Raw genomic sequence first — 17,750 nt, 5'->3', positions numbered from 1 at the left:
GCCGGAGCAGAAGACAGTCCCTGGAGAGGAGGAGAACCAACTAAGGTTGATGCTAAAGTTGAGATGAGGCTCAGTGGCCATTGCATCTAAATAGTGTAGCCATAATGGAGTGTCAGCTGTATGCAAAGCCCTGTACTGAGTGCCTGACACCCATGGGTTCATTGAATCCTCTTTACCCCACACCATACAGCAAGTTAGTACCTCTTTACTGTCCCATTTCATCTAACTTGGTTTTGGGTTCCTTTTGTCACAAAGACGATTTTTATTTTGAATCTATTTTTTGAATCCAGATTTCTCTGGATTTCTCTGCTCCGTGGCCATCTATATTTTATTCTTTAAAAAAAAATTTTATTTATTTGGCTGCACTGGGTCTTAGTTGAGGCATGCGGGGTCTAGTTCCTTGACCAGGGATGGAACCCAGGCCCCCTGCATTGGGAGGGTGGAGTCTTAGCCCCTGGACCACCAGGGCAGTCCCCATATTTTATTCTAATAGTGTATGTATATCTAGGCTTACCTGAGTTTGTGCGGGCGGTGGGAGGAGAGACTGGTCACCTCAGTTGCTGCACCTTTGATCCTTTCCCCTCTGGTTTGCAAGCCCACCTTTAGCTTAAATTGGGGTCTTCACGGGGGCATTGTTGTTAGTCGGTAAATTCTGGAGATATTTTTGATGACCACAACTTGGGGGGAGATGTTCCTGGCATCTTGTGTGTTAATCCCGGAAATGCTGCCTGACACACTACAGAACACAGGATGGCCCCAGTGTAAGGAGCAACTTGGCCTTAAAATCAGTAGGGCCAAGGTCGGGATACACTGCATTAGACAAATTCCATCTCTTCTGGAATTTTCTGGGGGGAGGGTGGGGAGGGACGTCTTTGGATTCTTTCTGTGTATTCTTGGGACATGACATGCTGTTTTAAAGGGGCACTCAGAGATGTCATCAGTTCGGTTGAAAAAGTAGAGCCCAGGCTCATGCCAGAGGTAGGTAGTCTTAATTATTACAATAACCAGAGTAGCCATGGGCTTAGCAGTGGAGGCCAGGAGGCAGATGGATGCTTACCCCGCCCCCATGCAGGGCCTGGTTGGCAGAGCCACAATGATAGGCAGGTGATGAACCCAATGAGGCAGCGGATCACTTCTGGAAAATTTAAATGACCTGGCCAATACCCCCCCAGGATAGTAGCTTGGCATTTACTGAAGCTCTTTGTGTAAAGTCGAGGTTAATCTCATTTTATAGTTGAAGACACAGATTCAGAGAAGCAGCGCCAGGAGGTTCCAGTCACACAGCGATCCCAAGGAGGGCTGGTGTCTCACACCCACACTGCGACGACTTCTCCACCTCTCAGTTCAGTTCAGTTCAGTCGCTCAGTTGTGTCCGACTCTTTGTGACCCCATGGACTGCAGCACGCCAGGCTTCCCTGTCCATCACCAACTCCCGGAGCTTGCTCAAATTCACGTCCATAGAATCAGTGATGCCATCCAACCCTCTCATCCTCTGTCGTTCCCTCTCCTGCCTTCAATCTTTCCCAATATCAGGATCTTTTCCAATGAGTCAGTTCTTCACATCAGGTGGCCAAAGTATTGGAGTTTCAGCTTCAGCATCAGTCCTTCCAATGAATCTCCAGCTCTACCTACCCCCTCAACACACAACACACCCCTCAGGAACATCCTGCATACCCTCTCAAACCCGTTCCACCAGAAACTTTCCACCTGGGCTGCAAAGTCATCTCTGGGTCAGGAGGGCTCAGAGCCAAACACTTTACCCCTCGACGGTTTAATCTGATTCCCTCAATGACCCCCTGAGGTAGAATTTTGCACTTTCCTCATTGTGTACAACTTAGGAAATTGAGGCTCAGACAGAGAAATTACTGGTCCGTCCCACAACTGGGAAGCAGCAAAACTTGACTCTTGAGCTGGGCAGATTTCCTGCATGCAGCTCAGGAACCCCCAGCACAACCCACACCGTGGGTCCTCTGTATCAGGGAGATCAAAATGGTCACTTGTTTGCCCAGATAGGACCAAACTGCCAAAGCACTGACATGTTTCAAAGTACCATGTTCCAAAGAACCTTCTGGTCTACTTGTTCTCCTCCTACATCCCCTTATTCTCCTCTCATGACAGGGAGCTCACTCCCTGTCCAGCAGTTCCATCTGTAATAAAGTCCTCCCTTACCCCAAGGAGGAGATCTGTCTTGCTGCTCCCTTACCAGCCTTCTGGAGCTGGAGTTGTGGGGTGGGGGTGTGGGCTGCTCTCAATGCAGGGGCAGCTGAAACATTCAAACACCCTGATCTCTACTTAGGTTAAATGGCCAATTCCCTAGTGCTCAGGCACAAGCCTAGATGTCCTGGGGCCGTAGCTCTCGTTCACCCTCAGCCACGAAGACAAGGAGGGCACGATGCAACAGATGGACCCCCAAGCGGCGGCGCCGGGTGGGGGGCCAGTCCGCCACCACTCCATAGCAGTGTCCTTGCTTCTGGTTAGTCAGCATCTGGATTCCTGGGGAGATTAGGAATAAGGTCATGAAGGCAGCCTCCGGGAACCGCTGGCAGAAGTTTGTGCCAGGGAACCCACTGGGCACTGCCCTCAAGCAGGGATAAACCAATGGAGTAAAATATGTGTACATGCTGGTACATAGTTGGTGCTCAATAATTGCTCATTGGCTGAATGGACAGCTGTGATGGGGAAGGGGTCAGGGAATTAGTAGATCAAATGCCCTTCCTATGACTCCACCCCTACCCCACAAGCCAGGCACCTACCTAGAGCATCCACAAGACATGCTTCTCGAGTGTAAGCCTCTGCAGGGACCACATGCTGGAAGCAGTGCAGGGAAACAACGCCACGACCAGTGGCCCAAATGTCCAAGATCCGGCGTACCTTGGGACAGGCCTGGGGGGAGCCAGGGCAGGGTCAGAGGTTTGCCCCACAATTCCCTCTACCTGCCCCTAGCTGGGCCACCCCTGCCACAAACCTGCTACTTATCCTCATACCTGTTTTCCTGGCCGTCTTCGGTGGTTAAGGGCCTCCCAGAGATGAACGTCTGGCCGGGCCCGTGTTCCCTTGCCCACGTAGAAGATGGCCTGGACAAAAATCCGAAGGCATTCAGCCAGGGTCAGTGAGAAGGCTCGGGCTGGCAGGTCCTGAGTCTTCCTAGATGAGGTAGATGGCTCAGAGAGGGAAAAGTGACGAGAGTTGCCCCAGAGATAGTCCTTAATGACACAGAGCAAACTGAACCCACGCCAGTGACCCCTTTTATAAAAGGCAGGGTGGGTAGCTAATCCCCGAGGACACTCAGCAGCTTGAAGTGGATCCAACTGCCTTTCATTGATAAAGAAGCTGATGACCGGGCCAGTCCCCTTCCTAAAGACACACAGCAGGACTTCCCTCTAATGCGGCAGATAAGAATCTACCTGCCAATGCAGGGGACATGGACACGGGTTTGATTCCTGGTCTGGGAAGATTCCACATGCTGCGGAGCAACTAATCCTGGGGACCACAGCTACTGAAGCCTACAAGCTCTAGGGCCTGTGAGCCACAACTCCTGAGCTTGTGTGCCCCAACTACTGAAGTCGCATGCCCTAGAGCCCACACGTCCCCAACTATTGAGCCTGCATGCTTCAACTACTGCAGCCCTTGTGCCTAGAGCCTGTGCTCTACAAGAAGAGAGTCCACCGCCACGAGAAGCCTGCGCGCCGCAATGGAGAGTAGCCCTGGCTTGCCACCAATAGAGAAAGCCCGCCTGCAGCAAAGAGGACCCAGTGTAGCCAAAAATAAACTTAAAAAAAAGAAAAGACACAGAGCAGATAAGAACCAATCTCAGAATGTTCCAGCTCCCACTTCTGAGTCATTCCTGCTCCAGGTACCTGGGGTCCAGCAGCAGATACGTGAAGCTGGACTTCACAACCCCCTCCCGCCACCGTCTGGTGGGGTCTGGCCGTTCGAACTGCTGGGCAAGTGCATCTTCATCGGCTTGGGCATCTGGGATACAGCCTGTCCGCAGGGCTTCGACCAGCTCTGGGCTGTGCCCTGAAAAGTCTGGGCCTGGGAAGGGAAACTGGGTCAAGAAAGACAAAGGAAAGGGTGGTTCCCAGAGACGAAGAAGTAGGTTGCACTCAGAGCCAAGGGATCTTGGAAGATTCCCGGAGACTCCTTGAACTCTGGATACTCACTAGGAGCAGCCTGGGCTTCTTTCAGCCGTCGGAGGTAGTGTGGTCGGGTGAAGGACGTGATGGGACCTGGGCTCTTGCCAAGCGCCCGGAGCCCTTGCAGCAGCTCCAGGTCAGACATGGGAGGGTCTGGTGGACACTGATCAGAGGGGCTGGGGTCCCTGCCCACTGTGGCGCTTGCATCATCCTCTGTCAGCCAGAGGGCAGCCAAGTCACTGTCGGGGGATAGCTGGTCCTCTCTTGGGATGTGGGTGTCAGAAGGTCCAGGCAGCGGTTCCCAAGGGGGACTATGGGTTGGGCTCCTGTCTGGGAAGAACTTAGGGGAGGGGGAATCATCTGGCAAGGTCAGAGTCAGGGCCTGCAGATGGGCATTTAGTTCTGCCTCCCTGTCCTCCAGGAGGGGTTGATGTGCCAGCTGTAGGGTACCCAAAGATCTTGGCACCCTCTGGGAAAGTCGGACACCAGCCCAGGGGGAGGTGTGGCCAGTTAGGTCCTCAGCTCCTGAGGCCTCAACAGCGGTGACAAAGGAGGTCACCGAGCTGCAGTCCCAGCGCCCCAAGGGGGACTCCAATCCACCATCTGTATCAGCAGTCTCAGGGTGGGCGAGCAGGCCAGGGGGTCCAGGGCCAGCCTCCAGGCTCACGTCCTTGCTGTCACCTGTGCCCAGTGTTGTAGAGTTCAGCATCACGTTAGGAGGACCGGAGGGGCTGGTATCCAGCCCCTTTTCACAAGGGCCTGGGCCTGGAGCAGAGGGTAAGAGGGAAGTCAGAAAGGAGGGAAAGAGGAAGTGAGAGGCAAAGATCAATGTCAGATCAGAAAGAAACAGGTAGCTGCAATCACAAAGAGGAAGGAGCGAGTAAGAGGCAGAGAGACTGACCAGAGAGGCTGGTGGTGAAACCCTGGGCATTAGACACAGAGATCTGCAAAGTTATATCAGAGGCTAACCACTCCCAGCCGCCCAGATACCACTCACCTCCAGGCTCTGGTTCGGGTTCTGGCTTCCGGGAGCCTTTCCAGGTCCGCCGGGCTGGGATCCTGGTCCGAGTCTCCAGCTCCCGAAGCACGCGGGCACAGTTCTGGTGCCCCTGCTGCTCCGCCAGGTCCAGAGGCAGGAATCCGTCCTGCAGGGGTGCGGTCAGTAGGGGGCGCCCCCTTCCCTCCCTCTCTTCCTCCTTTCCTTTCCTCTTTCCCTCCCTCTGGGTTTGCCTGGCTACAGACTGCGATGGGGCCCCCTACCTGGTCGCGGAGAGCGGGATCTGCTCCCTGGCTCAGCAGCAGCTCCAGGCCCCGGCGGCAGCCCCAAGCAGCGGCCACATGCAGCGGTGTCAGTGCCTCGGCCGATCTAGGGCAGGAGCGGAGAAGGGGGTCAGTGAAGCATCTCCGTCTCCTGCTCCGGAAGCCCTGACTCTCAGCCCTCCATCTCCGCCCTCCAGCCTGAGATGCCACCCTTCGAACCTGCGCCCTCGGGCTGGGACCCAAACCTCTGCTCTCTGACTCTAGAGCTTCTGCCGCCGGATCTGAAACTTCGATTCCCATTTTGACCCCGGCGCAATCTCATACCCTACCCTGGGTCTGGTACCCTGCCTCTGCCCTGGGACCCTCAAGATCCCTCCCCAGATCCCCTAAGCTCCGCCGCCGGGGATTGAATTCGCATCCTTAGACGCCCTCTTCAGGACTCCCAGGTCTGGTCCTTGTACTCGGGAGACAGCTCTCGTTCACGGAAGACCTTCCCCGAGCCCACACTCGGCCTCACCGCGCGTTGGGGTCCCCGCCTCGGCGCAGCAGGGCCTCGAGGCAACACAGACTCCGCAGGTGCTGGGCTCTGGCCGCCAGGTGCATGGCCGCCGCGCCATCCTCGAGTACCAGATTGGGGTCGGCACCACGGCGCAGCAACTCCTCCACAGTCCTAGGGACAGAGGGTCAGAGTGGACCGTGGCACTCGCCCCCTACCCCCACCCCTGGCCCGCCCACCCAGGCCCTGCCCTCACCGCAACTCCTCCTCCTGCAGCGCCGTCCGCAGCCGCCGCGCCAGACCTACAGCCGGGCCCATGCCCCGGCTGTCCCCTTGGGGCAGCCACCTGGTCGCGCCGCCTGCCGCTTTCCAACTTCCCGCGGCGCCCTTGTGCGCACGCGCCGCTCCGCCCCTCGGCTCCCTTCTCCGCGCCTTGGTGCAGTGCAGCGACCCCAGCCAGGCTGACCGGCGCCGCATTGTCGCCCACATCGAGGGTCGGGAGCTTTAGTGCTGGTCCGAGCCCGCGACACCAAGTAGTGCCCAGGGCCAAGTGATGTTTGCTCAGGGCCAAATAACGTTTGGGGCCTCCGATAAGGGCCCGGGAGGGTGGAGGTCGCCATGTGTGCCCTTATCTCTCAAAACGGTGTAAACAAGAACACACCCTGTTGGAGGGGGTGGAGCTACGATCCCCGGGACCGGGTGGTGCCCGCAGGGTACTGAGTCTTCCGGAACCCTCTGCCGAGGCGCACGCAGCCCTGACCGTATGTACGGTTTCAATTAGTAGCTACTGCCTGCGGAGGCTCTGCGTCGCCCGTTTTCAGCCCTGCGGAGTCTGAAGTCCATTACTTTGGAGCCCTGGGCCTCTTAGGGTGTTAGTTTCTCTATATGCAGGATGGGAGAATAACCCCTTCCAGGCTGGTGTTAAGTTGAAAGAGGAGCCTGGCACACAGGTGCCCAGTAAATGCTCCTGGGAAAGTAAAGCTGTTTCTTGATAAAGCTATTTTCGTTTTATATGAAACTGAGAAAATCTAGCTGGTAAAAAAATTTTTTCCCCCACAACTGCTCATTATCCAGGAAGATTAAGTTGAGTGATGGATGTGTTATATGTTTCCCTTCCTCTGGGGAGCACCCACACTATTTCTTGATGGAACTATAAACCTCTCTTCCCAGAGAGGCTTGAGCGAGGCCTGGCCAATGAGAGCATTCCACAGTTCTGGTCCATGACTGACCCAAGCAAGACCTGTCATAGGGGCTGCAGTGAGAGCCCTCACTTCACCTGGGCTGGGACTTGCAGAGTGCTCAGCCGTACTACCCCTTTCCACATATTGGGAGGAAAGCAGGGCACACTGAAAACCAACCATGCAGGGTGTTTCAGCTCTCCCCAAAGCAATGTCAGAGCACCCGGATACAGCCAAGCCTAAAGCTGCATCTTAGCTTTTTATCTACAAGAACCTAGCCATTCTCCTTTCAGTTCAGTGGGTGGGTTTTCTGTCACTTGCAACCGAAAAGATTTCAATGAACAGTGGACTTGGGTTTGGGAGTCTCAGATTTTTATTCTGATGACAAAAACACACAAAGCACACCAAAACTTACAACTGAAAAACTTGGGAGTGGGATGTGGGCTGGGAAACATGGGGACTGGGTGTCTAGAGTCCCTGGGATGCTTCCTGGAATCTTAGGGTTCCTTCAGGGCTGCCCAGGTGCCTCAGATACTTCTTAGAACCCCCTCTGGGGGTCCCAAGGAGCCCAGTCTGAGAAAGAGCATTCAATGCCAAGGGTTTCATTGTACAAGAAGGTTGGATGCACAGGGATGGTTCAGACAGTGGCCTCCACCTCAGTGGCTTCATCGTCCTCCTCCAGTAGGCTGTAGGAGGCATGGCTTTGGCAAGGCCGCTGCAGTGGGTGAGCCAGCAGCTTGGCCATACAGTTGTGAAGCTCCAGGGCTGGCCCAGCCAGCGCCACTTCGTACTTATAACTGGTACCCTTGGTATCCAGGCTTCCCATGAAGGCAAACATGTCCTGTGGAGCCAAGGAAGGGCTGTTCATGCAGATGTTCTGCTGACAAGCCCTCCCTGTCTTGGAGGGCCTCCCAGGAGGGGCCGCAGGGATGGGTTCTGAAGGGTAAAGAGGAGTTTGCCAGGCAGAAACTATTCCCACATTCAGCAAACATTTCCTGCCACCCACTCACCCCAAGAGGTCTCAGAGCTGGAGCCCCTAGTCTGGAGAAGCACATGACCCCCAGCCCCCTGACGCTGATCTACCCACAGGAGCAGGGAAGGCTTCTCAGAGTAGGGACTTCCAGTTTGGGTACTGACATATAAGTAGGAGCTGGGTTCAACCCCCTCTGCTCACGGTTGGGTCAAGTGAGGCTCAGAGAGATAAGCGGCCAACTGGGGATGCCACAACTAGTTCAGGGCTGGAATGCAAAGGACCAGCAGAGCCTGGCGAGGCAGGGAGGGAAGCATGCTCCAGGCAGAGGGCACAGAGCCAGAAAAAGCAGGAAGAGAGAGAAGCAGGGGATGTTGGGGATGAGGTGGATAGGACCCTACATGCTCCTGGGCCACTGTCCCAACAGCCCCATTAGTTCACTGCAGACAAGTGGGAAATGTTGGAATCTGACTGACCATGATCTAGAAGGGCCAGGAATGGTAAGGAAAAGGCTAATGGCAGAGTAGTGCATGAGTGGGCAGGGCAGGTGGCTTCCCTCCTCCGGACCCCATTAGAGTACAGGTACCTCTGAGCCTGTTGCTGGGCACCACTATGCCTGAGACAAGCTGTGTGACCCTGGCCTGGTTTCTTGCCCTCTCTGAGCCTGCTTTTCCTCACCACAGATCATAATCTAGGGGGTTAGCATCAGATGCCCTGAAGGCCCTTAGTGAAAAGGGCCTCCTTTCCCTTAGGGCTGGGGCAGGTGGGTTCACAGACCTCCCACATACATCCACCTGCCGCCCACACTCACGGTGGCCTCTCACCTTCCAGCTCATTTCCTCCTCCTTCTCGTCAGCGCCGTTGTGGATGTAAACAACATCAAAGAAGAAATACGGGCACTGGAACATTTTCTGCAGGGGAAGACAGGTAGCCTTCAGGACTAGGGTCACCCCATGGCCCCATGACCACAATCTCTAGATTCTGAGAACCTGATTCTAGGTACCCCAGCACCTGTGGTCAGGAAGTCCCTCCTAGTATCTAACCACCATCGTGCTGGCTGCAGGCATCCTTCCTTCTCCCGGGTCTCACCTTCATGGGCTCTGTCAGGGAGAACTGGGGCTGGCAGGGTGGACGGCTATAGACCAGGATGGTTCGGACCACATAGGGCGGCGGGATCGTCTGCACGTTCTCCGTGACTGGCAGCTCGGTCTTCTGCTGGCTGTGCAGCAGGAAGGAGGGAGGGTCAGAGTACACCCTGGTGGCCCACCCTTCTCATCCCCCCAGGAGAGCCCAGCTCCTCACTGGGTATGTGAGGTTCCACCTGACCCCTCCCAACCTCACTGTTGCCTCTGAGCCTTTCCCCATGCTGTTCCCTCTGCCCTGGCACCTTCCCAGCTTCACCTTTCTGCCTGACCTCTCCTGTTCCATCAGAGGTTTTGCTGACCCCCAAAGCCAGAGCTTGCTCGGATTACAACGGCAGAGTCTGGTCACCACAACAGTGACGATATGGCCCACAAAGCCAAAAATGTTTCCTATCTAGCCCTTTAAAGAAAAAGTTTGCTGCTGTACAGTTAAAACAAAGTAGTGGCGGACCACTGGGCTGTCAGAATATAACCCAGAGGAATTTCCTTGGTGGTCCAGATGTTAAGAATCTGCCTTGCATTACAAGGGACACTGGCTGGATCCCTGGTCTGGGAAGATCCAACATGCCACAGAGCAACTATACCCAAGTGCCGCAACTACAGAGCCCACAAGCTGCAACCACTGTGCCCACGTGCTGCAACTTCTAAAGCCTGTGCACTAGAGCTTGTGCTCTGGAGCAAGAGACGCCCCCGCAATGAGAAGCCCGCTCACTGCAACTGGAGAAAGCCAAGACCCAGCACAGCCAAAAGTAAAAACATAAATAAATAGATCTGAAGGGGAAAAAAGAAAGTAACACAGAGGGCAAGATGTGAAAGAGAACCTCTTTTGCAAAAATGCTTTCAGACAGGTAAGTGAGCAATTGTTCCAGGGAGAAAGGGTGAGAAAGGAAGCCTTTTGGCCTCCTGAAAGGACTATTTCTGGGCTGTTCGGAGCTTTTACCCAGAAGGGGTTCTTCTCGTTAAAGGTGAGTAATAAATTCCCCTTGGGGGACTTACATGAGGCTGAAGAGACCTTCCAGATCTGGCGGGAATGCTAAGGAGAGCAGAGCAGTGCATGGGTAGACAGAAGTGGGTGGTTTCCCTCCTCCAGAGGCTGGGAGAGTACAGGTGCCTCTGAGCCTGTTGCCAGGAGACACGCTATGTGACCCTGTTCCAGTCACTTGCCCTCTCTGAGCTTGCTTTCCCTCAGCACAGATCATCAACTAGGGGCCTGGCATCAGATGACCTGAAAGCCCTTAGTGGCTCAAAGCCCCCCTTTCCCTCAGGACTGGGGCCATTCTCCTCCCTCCATGGAAAGGATACTAAAGGTGGAACATGAAGCTGTTTCCAGGTCGTAGAGGCAGCTGCAGAGTTCGCGGGGGTCCGAGGTCAGGCCAGACAGCTGCAGGGAAGACTGAAACTCAGTGAGGTGCTCTCTCACCCCTGGGGGACCCCAGCGGAACCAGTCTTGCCCCCCAGCCTCACCCAGGCAGTGTCATCGTTCACCACCACCAGCGCAAATTCGTGGCTCTTGTCAATTTTGTGTTTTGTCCGCACAAACATCTCGATCATTTTCTGGGAGACATTGAGGGCGTTGGTTTTGGAGCTGGGGTGAGAGTGAGGCGGTGGTTAAGGTCCAGGTCATGCAGCCGGGCAGGCGGTAGAGCCCAGCCGCAAACCCAGCCCAGGTGACTCTCTCCAGCTCTTGCCCTCACTGAATGGGTCCCTCTGGCCAGCCTGGGCCTCACATCTGATCCAAAGGAGGTACCCCACCTTGGCTCAGTCATGGGTCATCAGGAATGCCAGGGAAGGGGAGGTAAGCTTGTGCTCAGGCCCTGCTGCCTGACCCCAATGAGACTCAGCTGCTCACAGGCCAGGACTTTGGAGTCAGCCAGGCCTCGCTCTGAATCTGGCTCTGCCCATCTGCCAGGAGGCCTTGGACAATCTTGGAGTTTCTGAGTCATGGCTGTGACATGGGTGGAGTGTGACAGCTCTCAAGTGCTGAGAACAGAACCCCAGTGGGCTGCAGCTGTAACATTACCAATTATCACGGTTACTCTCCAATCCCTCCAGGACCCAAGAGTTAGTCTCAGAGAAACAACCCTGCATTTTGGGGGCTGGGCTCCTCCCAGCCATGGTGGCAAACTCCAGCCCCCAAAAAACCCCGCTTACCCATTGAATGACTCAAGCTTTGGCAGCGCCATTTCCTCTGACAGGTCCAGGCAGATGATCTGCAACAAATCTGGAGGCTAGTGAGAGCTGTGACCAGCAGTACCTGGCAACTAAATGTCCCTGCAGGCCCCCATGCCACTCTGCCAGCCCTCTCCAAGCAGCCCTATGGGAGAAGGCTATATGATGACTCCCAGTTCCCAGCCAAGCCATCCACTCTAGAAGGAGGCAGTTGAGGGACTTCCCTGGGGGTCCAGTGGTTAAGAATCTGCCTTCCAATGCAGCAGACAAAGGTTTGACCCCTGGTCAAGGAACTCAGATCCCACATGCCGTAGGGCTACTGAATCCACTTCAGTTGTGTCCAGCTCTTTACGAGCCCATGGACTGTAGCCCTCCAGGCTCCTCTGTCCATCGGATCCCCCATGTAAGAACACTGGAGTGAGTTACCATGCCCTTCTCCGGGGGATCTTCCTGACCCATGGACTGAACCAGCGTCTCCTGCACTAGCAGGTGGATTCTTTACCACTGAGCCACTTGGGAAGCCCAGCTGCCCTAGGACACTAATAAAAAGGGACTGTTTTCCAGAGTGAATCCTAAAGAATGACATTTAACCCAAGGTTCCCTAACATCTCAAAGCCACAGGCCAAGCCCCTCACTTACCACTTTCTCTGGACAGTTGACCCTTGGGGTCCGCACCTGGACCTCTGGGGCTGGTGGAGGCACCTGCCACGGCTTGGGACCGGCTCCTGGAGGGTTGGCGGTCCCGTCATCAGCACTGGCCGCCTCGCCCTCACCCTCACTGCGGCTGCCCACACTGGTCTGGGCCCCCAGTGCCCGGTCCTCAGCCCCCTCAGGATTGGAGCGAGTGCGGGGCCTGGGCTCAGCTGACTGCTCCTCTTCCTCCTCCTCTTCCTCCTCCTCTTCTGTGGGACAGCTGGGCTCTGCTATCTCCATGGCTCTGGACTGGCTGGATGCAGCAGGGATGAGGGAAGCCAGGATCCTTTCCTTAGGGCTTTTAAAAGCATTTGGTTACTGGGCAGAACAGGTCATAAGTCGCTTCCTGACAATAAGTCACTCTGCTCAGGGACTCGGTTTCCCCATCTGTATGATGGGTGCCTTTTACACTTATCAACCCAGCATCCACTCTGACTTGAGATAACAGCCTCCCCTTTTTTTTCGTAGAGCTAACCCCTTCTCTCCCCATTTTGGCTAGGGCTGTGAATGGCTCAGAGATGAGGACATGACCCAGAACACGCCAGAGAGGGGCAGTTCCGAACTGCAGTCCTGGGAGGTTACAAGTCCAAAGCTGCTAGGAGCTTCTCTTGCTTCCAAGAGGGGAAAGAGAGCTTGCCTGAAGTGATGCTCACTCAGAAAATGAAAGACTTCTCAGCGCCCGGATCCAGCTATGCCTAAATTCCCTTTCTTGCTTAAGCCAGACTGGGTTGGAGGTTCTGTCACCTGAAACTGAAAATGTCTTGGTGAATAAAGGATACAAACTTCTAGGGTTCTCCCCTCCGTAGTGACTGCTTAGGCGGTGTCTGCACACTGGAGAGGAGATCCGGGTGTTACAATGCCTTTGCGGAAAAACGGGGCGCCAGCGGAACAGTTTGCCTGTCTGGGCAACGGGTGAGGGCTGCCGGGGATGATCTCTGAGCGCCTTGCAGACCCCATAATCTCTAAGGAAAGCATCGCTGCAGCAAGAGAGATGGAGGCTAGACTGCAGGAGAAACTGGGGCTGAAGGAGGAAGCCTCAGAGCAAGTGAGGGGCTGAATTTCTGGGGCTAAGGAAGTTGGGCCTTTAAGGACGGATCCCGCACGTTTTCACCACCCAATTTCTGCTCACCGTTGCCTGAGCCTCCTTCCTACTCATCCGCTGACCCGCTAGGAAGCCGCCATCTTTAGCAGCCGGAAGAAGGGCGGCGCGGCCGTCAAACCTACTGGGAAGTGTAGTTCAGCGGGCAAAAGCCGAGCGGAGAGATGAATGGGACGAGAGCCTTGGAAGCTGATAGGTTGAGACTGTGCTAGGAGGCGGGGTTTGGATTGTGATAGGCTGGAGTGGGAGTCGAGTGGGGCGGGATCTGGAATACGATTGGCTAAGGTGAGACAAGGAGGAGCTTTTATGTTTCTGGCCGATTCTGATTACGGTGGTCAGCCCTTCTAACGTGATAGGCTGAATCGAGGCAGAGTGGAGTAGGATTTACAATGAGAAAGGCTCAGAAAAATGGAGAAGACCTAGTTTACCGTGTGATTAAATAAAGTGGAGCTGAATTGGGCGGGATTTAGAAGAGGCGGGGCTGACTGGTGATTGATGGACTTGACCTAACCTCAGTGAGGGGATTTTGCGGCAGAGGTGGGCGTGGTCCAGAACCCAAGGCCCCTCCCAATTATTTTACAGATATTTGCAAAAATTTAAAATATACCAAGCCAGAACTATTTCAAGCCATCCTTCTTTTCTTCATGCACACTTCTCCCCTCAGCTCCGTAACCGCCTAAAAATTGAGCCTCAGTTTCTTGTTAAAATCTGTTAAGCCTGCCCACATCAGCTAAGCTCCGGTTCAAAGAGAGTCCGGAGGGGCTGTGTAAAATGAACCTTGAAGGATGGAGAATCTGCTGAAAAAACAAGAGGGGTAAGGTCATTCCAGGCAGAAGGAACTGCCTGGGCAACGGTCTGTAGGTTTTGAGGAGCCTTGGAGCTGTGAAAGTCTCTCATCGGCTAATGTGGCTGGAGCAGAGGCTAAGAGTGAGAATTTTAATGTTCACCCTCAAGTCAGAAAATTGCCAGCTTCTCTCGCTACGACCTTTGGGGGCACGGAGGCAGGAAGATTCAGCCTCGTAGAGTCTGTCAGTGGAACCAGAAAGGTTCAGACTACCACAGGCTATGCACGGTTTACATCAAATGCACGAGGAAGGAAGCGGTGTTTCAGGCAAAGGTTAAGGCATGGCCAAAAGCACCAGGATGTGAGGGAATTAAGAAGCTTCAGTTGTTCATGGAAGAGATTATCGTGGCTAGAGACGGGAGTACACATTGGTGCCACCTGCAGGCATAATTTTATTAAAGACCTTGAATGCCAGGCTGAAGAGGATGAAATGTTTCCCAAGGGCAATGGGGAGCCGTGGAGGGTCTATGAGCCAGGGAAGTGAACAGTGAGATCTCTGTCTCTGGGTCCTGGGTGGGGAAGGGAGTGGAGGTGGGCTCACATCCACGTTGGGAAGGAGAGGCTTGAGCTCTGACTATGGATGGAGATGAGGAAGAGGCCCTTTCGAGGTGGATGCAGGAAAAATGAGCAGGATGCAGGAATTATCTGGGATCTGAGGAATTCAGCATTTATGGAGGAGGAACAGAGGAAGCAGAGATGGGGCGGTCAGAGAGGCAGTAGGGAGCAAGGAGGGTGCCTTATGATTCAGGTCTCTGATGGTGCCTGACCATATGCAAATTGGTTGTCAAAACTTCCATAACTCTGGTGTATATCCATATATACATGTGTGTATATATGTGTGTATATGTATGTGTATGAGGAGGTTATGGCAACCCACTCCAGTATTCTTGCCAGGAGAATCCCCATGGACAGAGGAGCCTGCCGGGCTACAGTCCAAGGGGTCACAAAGAGTCAGACGTGACTGAGTAGTCGACTAAGCACGTATATGTCTAGAGCCAGACATCCTGGAATGTGAAACCAAGTGGGCCTTAGAAAGCATCACTACGAACAAAGCTAGTGGAGGTGATGGAATTCCAGTGGAGCTGTTTCAAATCCTGAAAGATGATGCTGTGAAAGTGCTGCACTCAATATGCCAGCAAGTTTGGAAAACTCAGCAGTGGCCACAGGACTGGAAAAGGTCAGTTTTCATTCCAATCCCAAAGGAAGGCAATGCCAAAGAATGCTCAAACCAGCGCACAATTGCACTCATCTCATATGCTAGTAAAGTAATGCTCAAAATTCTCCAAGCCAGACTTCAGCAATATGTGAACCGTGAACTCCCTGATGTTCAAGCTGGTTTTAGAAAAGGCAGAGGAACCAGAGATCAAATTGCCAACATCTGCTGGATCATGGAAAAAGCAAGAGAGTTCCAGAAAAACATCTATTTCTGCTTCATTGACTATGCCAAAGCCTTTGACTGTGTGGATCACAATAAACTATGGAAAATTCTGAAAGAGATGGGAATACCAGACCACCTAACCTGCCTCTTGAGAAATCTGTATGCAAGTCAGGAAGCAACAATTAGAACTGGACATGGAACAACAGACTGGTTCCAAATAGGAAAAGCAGTACGTCAAGGCTGTATAATGTCACCCTGCTTATTTAACTTCTATGCAGAGTACATCATGAGAAACGCTGGACTGGAAGAACCAGAAGCTGGAATCAAGATTGCCGGGAGAAATATCAATAACCTCAGATATGCAGATGACACCACCCTTATGGCAGAAAGTGAAGAGGAGCTAAAAATCCTCTTGATGAAATGAAAGAGGAGAGTGAAAAAGTTGGCTTAAAGCTCAACATTCAGAAAACGAAGATCATGGCATCCGGTCCCATCACTTCATGGGAAATAGATGGGGAAACAGTAGAAACAGTGTCAGACTTTATTTTTGGGGGCTCCAAAATCACTGCAGATGGTGACTGCAGCCATGAAATTAAAAGACGCTTACTCCTTGGAAGAAAAGTTATGACCAACCTAGATAGTATATTCAAAAGCAGAGACATTACTTTGCCGACTAAGGTCCATCTAGTCAAGGCTATGGTTTTTCCTGTGGTCATGTATGGATGTGAGAGTTGGACTGTGAAGAAGGCTGAGTGCCGAAGAATTGATGCTTTTGAACTGTGGTGTTGGAGAAGACTTCTTGAGGGTCCCTTGGACTGCAAGGAGATCCAACCAGTCCATTCTAAAGGAGATCAACCCTGGGATTTCTTTGGAAGAAATGCTAAAGCTGAAGCTCCAGTACTTTGGCCACCTCATGCGAAGAGTTGACTCCTTGGAAAAGACTCTGATGCTGGGAGGGATTGGGGGCAAGAGGAGAAGGGGACAACCCAGGATGAGATGGCTGGATGGCATCACAGACTCGATGGACGTGAGTCTGAGTGAACTCCGGGAGTTGGTGATGGACAGGGAGGCCTGGCGTGCTGCGATTCATGGGGTCGCAAAGAGTCGGACACGACTGAGCGACTGAACTGAACTGAACTGAACATATACATGTATATATATATATGTGTGTGTGTATATATACTGGAATATTACTGAACCACAAAACAGAATGAAATTTGCAGCAACATACATGGACCTGGAGATTATCACACTACATGAAGCGAGCCAGACAAAGACAAATATGTGATATCACTTATACTGCTGTCTAGTCCCTCAGTTGTGTCTGACGCTTTGTGACCCCATGGATTGTAGCCCACCAGGCTCCTCTGTCATGGGATTTTCCAGACAAGAATACTGGAGTGGGTTGCCATGTCCTCCACCAGGGCTATCACTTACATGTGGAATCTTAGAAAATGATACAAGGCTTCCCTGGAGGCTCAGTGGTAAAGAATCTGCCTGTCGATGCAGAGGACATTGGTTCAGTCTCTGGCCCAGGAAGATCGACGTGCCATGGAGCAACTGAGCCCATGCTCCACAGCGGCTGAGCCTGTGCTCTGGAGCCCAGGAGCCACAACTTCTGAGCTCACGTGCTGCAACTACTGAAGCCTGTGTGCCTCAAAACTGCTCCGCAACAAGAGCAGCCATGGCCATGAGAAGCCCACTCACCCCGAGTAGAGAGTATCCCCGCTCACCACAACTAGAGGAAAAAGTTGACGCAGCAGTGAAAAGCCAGCATGCTGCTGCTGCTAAGTCACTTCAGTCGTGTCCGACTCTGTGCGACCCCATAGACGGCAGCCCACCAGGCTCCCCCGTCCCTGGGATTCTCCAGGCAAGAACACTGGAGTGGGCTGCCATTTCCTTCTCCAATGCATGAAAGTAAAAAGTGGAAGTGAAATCGCTCAGTCGTGCCCGACTCTTAGCGACCCCATGGACTGCAGCCCACCAGGCTCCTCCATCCATGGGATTTTCCAGACAAGAGTACTGGAGTGGGCTGCCATTGCCTTCTCCGGAAGACCCAACATAGCCATAAATAAATAAATAAAATTTTTTTTTAATTTAAAAATAAAATACAAGATGTGCAGTTAAATTTTGGGGGAAAACGATACAAATGATCTTATTTACAAAACAGAAATAGACTCACAGACATAAGAAAGCAAATTTATAGTTACCAAAGGGGAAGCGGGGGAGAGATAAATTAGGAGTTTGAGATGAACAGGTACGCACTATATACAATAAACAACGAGGATCTACATAAGGCACGGGGAATTATATTCAGTATCTTGTAATCCTATGATGGAAGGAACCTGAGAAAGAATAAAAAAGAGTTTGTAATATTCTAAAAGA

General features: G+C 53.1%; 2 protein-coding genes across 5 annotated transcripts; both read right to left on the bottom strand.

The window, feature by feature from the left end:
- Window positions 914-6,384, bottom strand: ANKLE1 (ankyrin repeat and LEM domain containing 1). Its single transcript, XM_018051374.1, has 9 exons — window positions 6,149-6,384; window positions 5,914-6,066; window positions 5,397-5,502; window positions 5,134-5,281; window positions 4,164-4,901; window positions 3,858-4,035; window positions 2,985-3,144; window positions 2,754-2,883; window positions 914-2,493 (listed from the first exon to the last, which is right to left on the bottom strand). Exons 1-9 carry the CDS (start codon window positions 6,379-6,381, stop codon window positions 2,333-2,335), a joined length of 2,007 nt encoding a protein of 668 aa, XP_017906863.1. The 5' UTR covers window positions 6,382-6,384; the 3' UTR covers window positions 914-2,332.
- Window positions 7,421-13,287, bottom strand: BABAM1 (BRISC and BRCA1 A complex member 1). Of its 4 annotated transcripts, none has more exons than XM_018051372.1 (10): window positions 13,174-13,287; window positions 12,682-12,794; window positions 11,991-12,342; window positions 11,334-11,392; window positions 10,647-10,767; window positions 10,485-10,563; window positions 10,179-10,203; window positions 9,130-9,259; window positions 8,865-8,951; window positions 7,421-7,911 (listed from the first exon to the last, which is right to left on the bottom strand). In XM_018051372.1, exons 3-10 carry the CDS (start codon window positions 12,282-12,284, stop codon window positions 7,708-7,710), a joined length of 999 nt encoding a protein of 332 aa, XP_017906861.1. In that variant the 5' UTR covers window positions 12,285-12,342; window positions 12,682-12,794; window positions 13,174-13,287; the 3' UTR covers window positions 7,421-7,707. The 4 variants fall into 4 exon arrangements, with proteins under 4 accessions (XP_017906861.1, XP_017906860.1, XP_017906862.1 ...); XM_018051371.1 differs by having other exon boundaries at window positions 12,698-12,794; XM_018051373.1 differs by having other exon boundaries at window positions 12,698-12,788; window positions 13,174-13,272.

This window comes from Capra hircus, chromosome 7, assembly GCF_001704415.2.
Source record: "Capra hircus breed San Clemente chromosome 7, ASM170441v1, whole genome shotgun sequence".
Taxonomy (NCBI): domain Eukaryota; kingdom Metazoa; phylum Chordata; class Mammalia; order Artiodactyla; family Bovidae; genus Capra; species Capra hircus.
Note: the sequence above shows the minus strand (reverse complement) of the source record. Positions and strands in the feature narration are given on the sequence as shown.

Coding starts and splice junctions, on each gene's coding strand:
- ANKLE1 (XM_018051374.1), bottom strand. CDS start 6,381: ATGTGGGCGACAATGCGGCGCCGGTCAGCCTGGCTGGGGTCGCTGCAC. Junction 3,145..3,857: donor TATCTGCTGCTGGACCCCAG/GTACCTGGAGCA, acceptor TACCTCATCTAG/GAAGACTCAGGACCTGCCAG. Junction 2,884..2,984: donor GAAGACGGCCAGGAAAACAG/GTATGAGGATAA, acceptor GGCTCCCCCCAG/GCCTGTCCCAAGGTACGCCG.
- BABAM1 (XM_018051372.1), bottom strand. CDS start 12,284: ATGGAGATAGCAGAGCCCAGCTGTCCCACAGAAGAGGAGGAGGAAGAG. Junction 10,204..10,484: donor AGCTTCATGTTCCACCTTTA/GTATCCTTTCCA, acceptor CATTCCCGCCAG/ATCTGGAAGGTCTCTTCAGC. Junction 7,912..8,864: donor AGGAGGAAATGAGCTGGAAG/GTGAGAGGCCAC, acceptor TTGGCTCCACAG/GACATGTTTGCCTTCATGGG.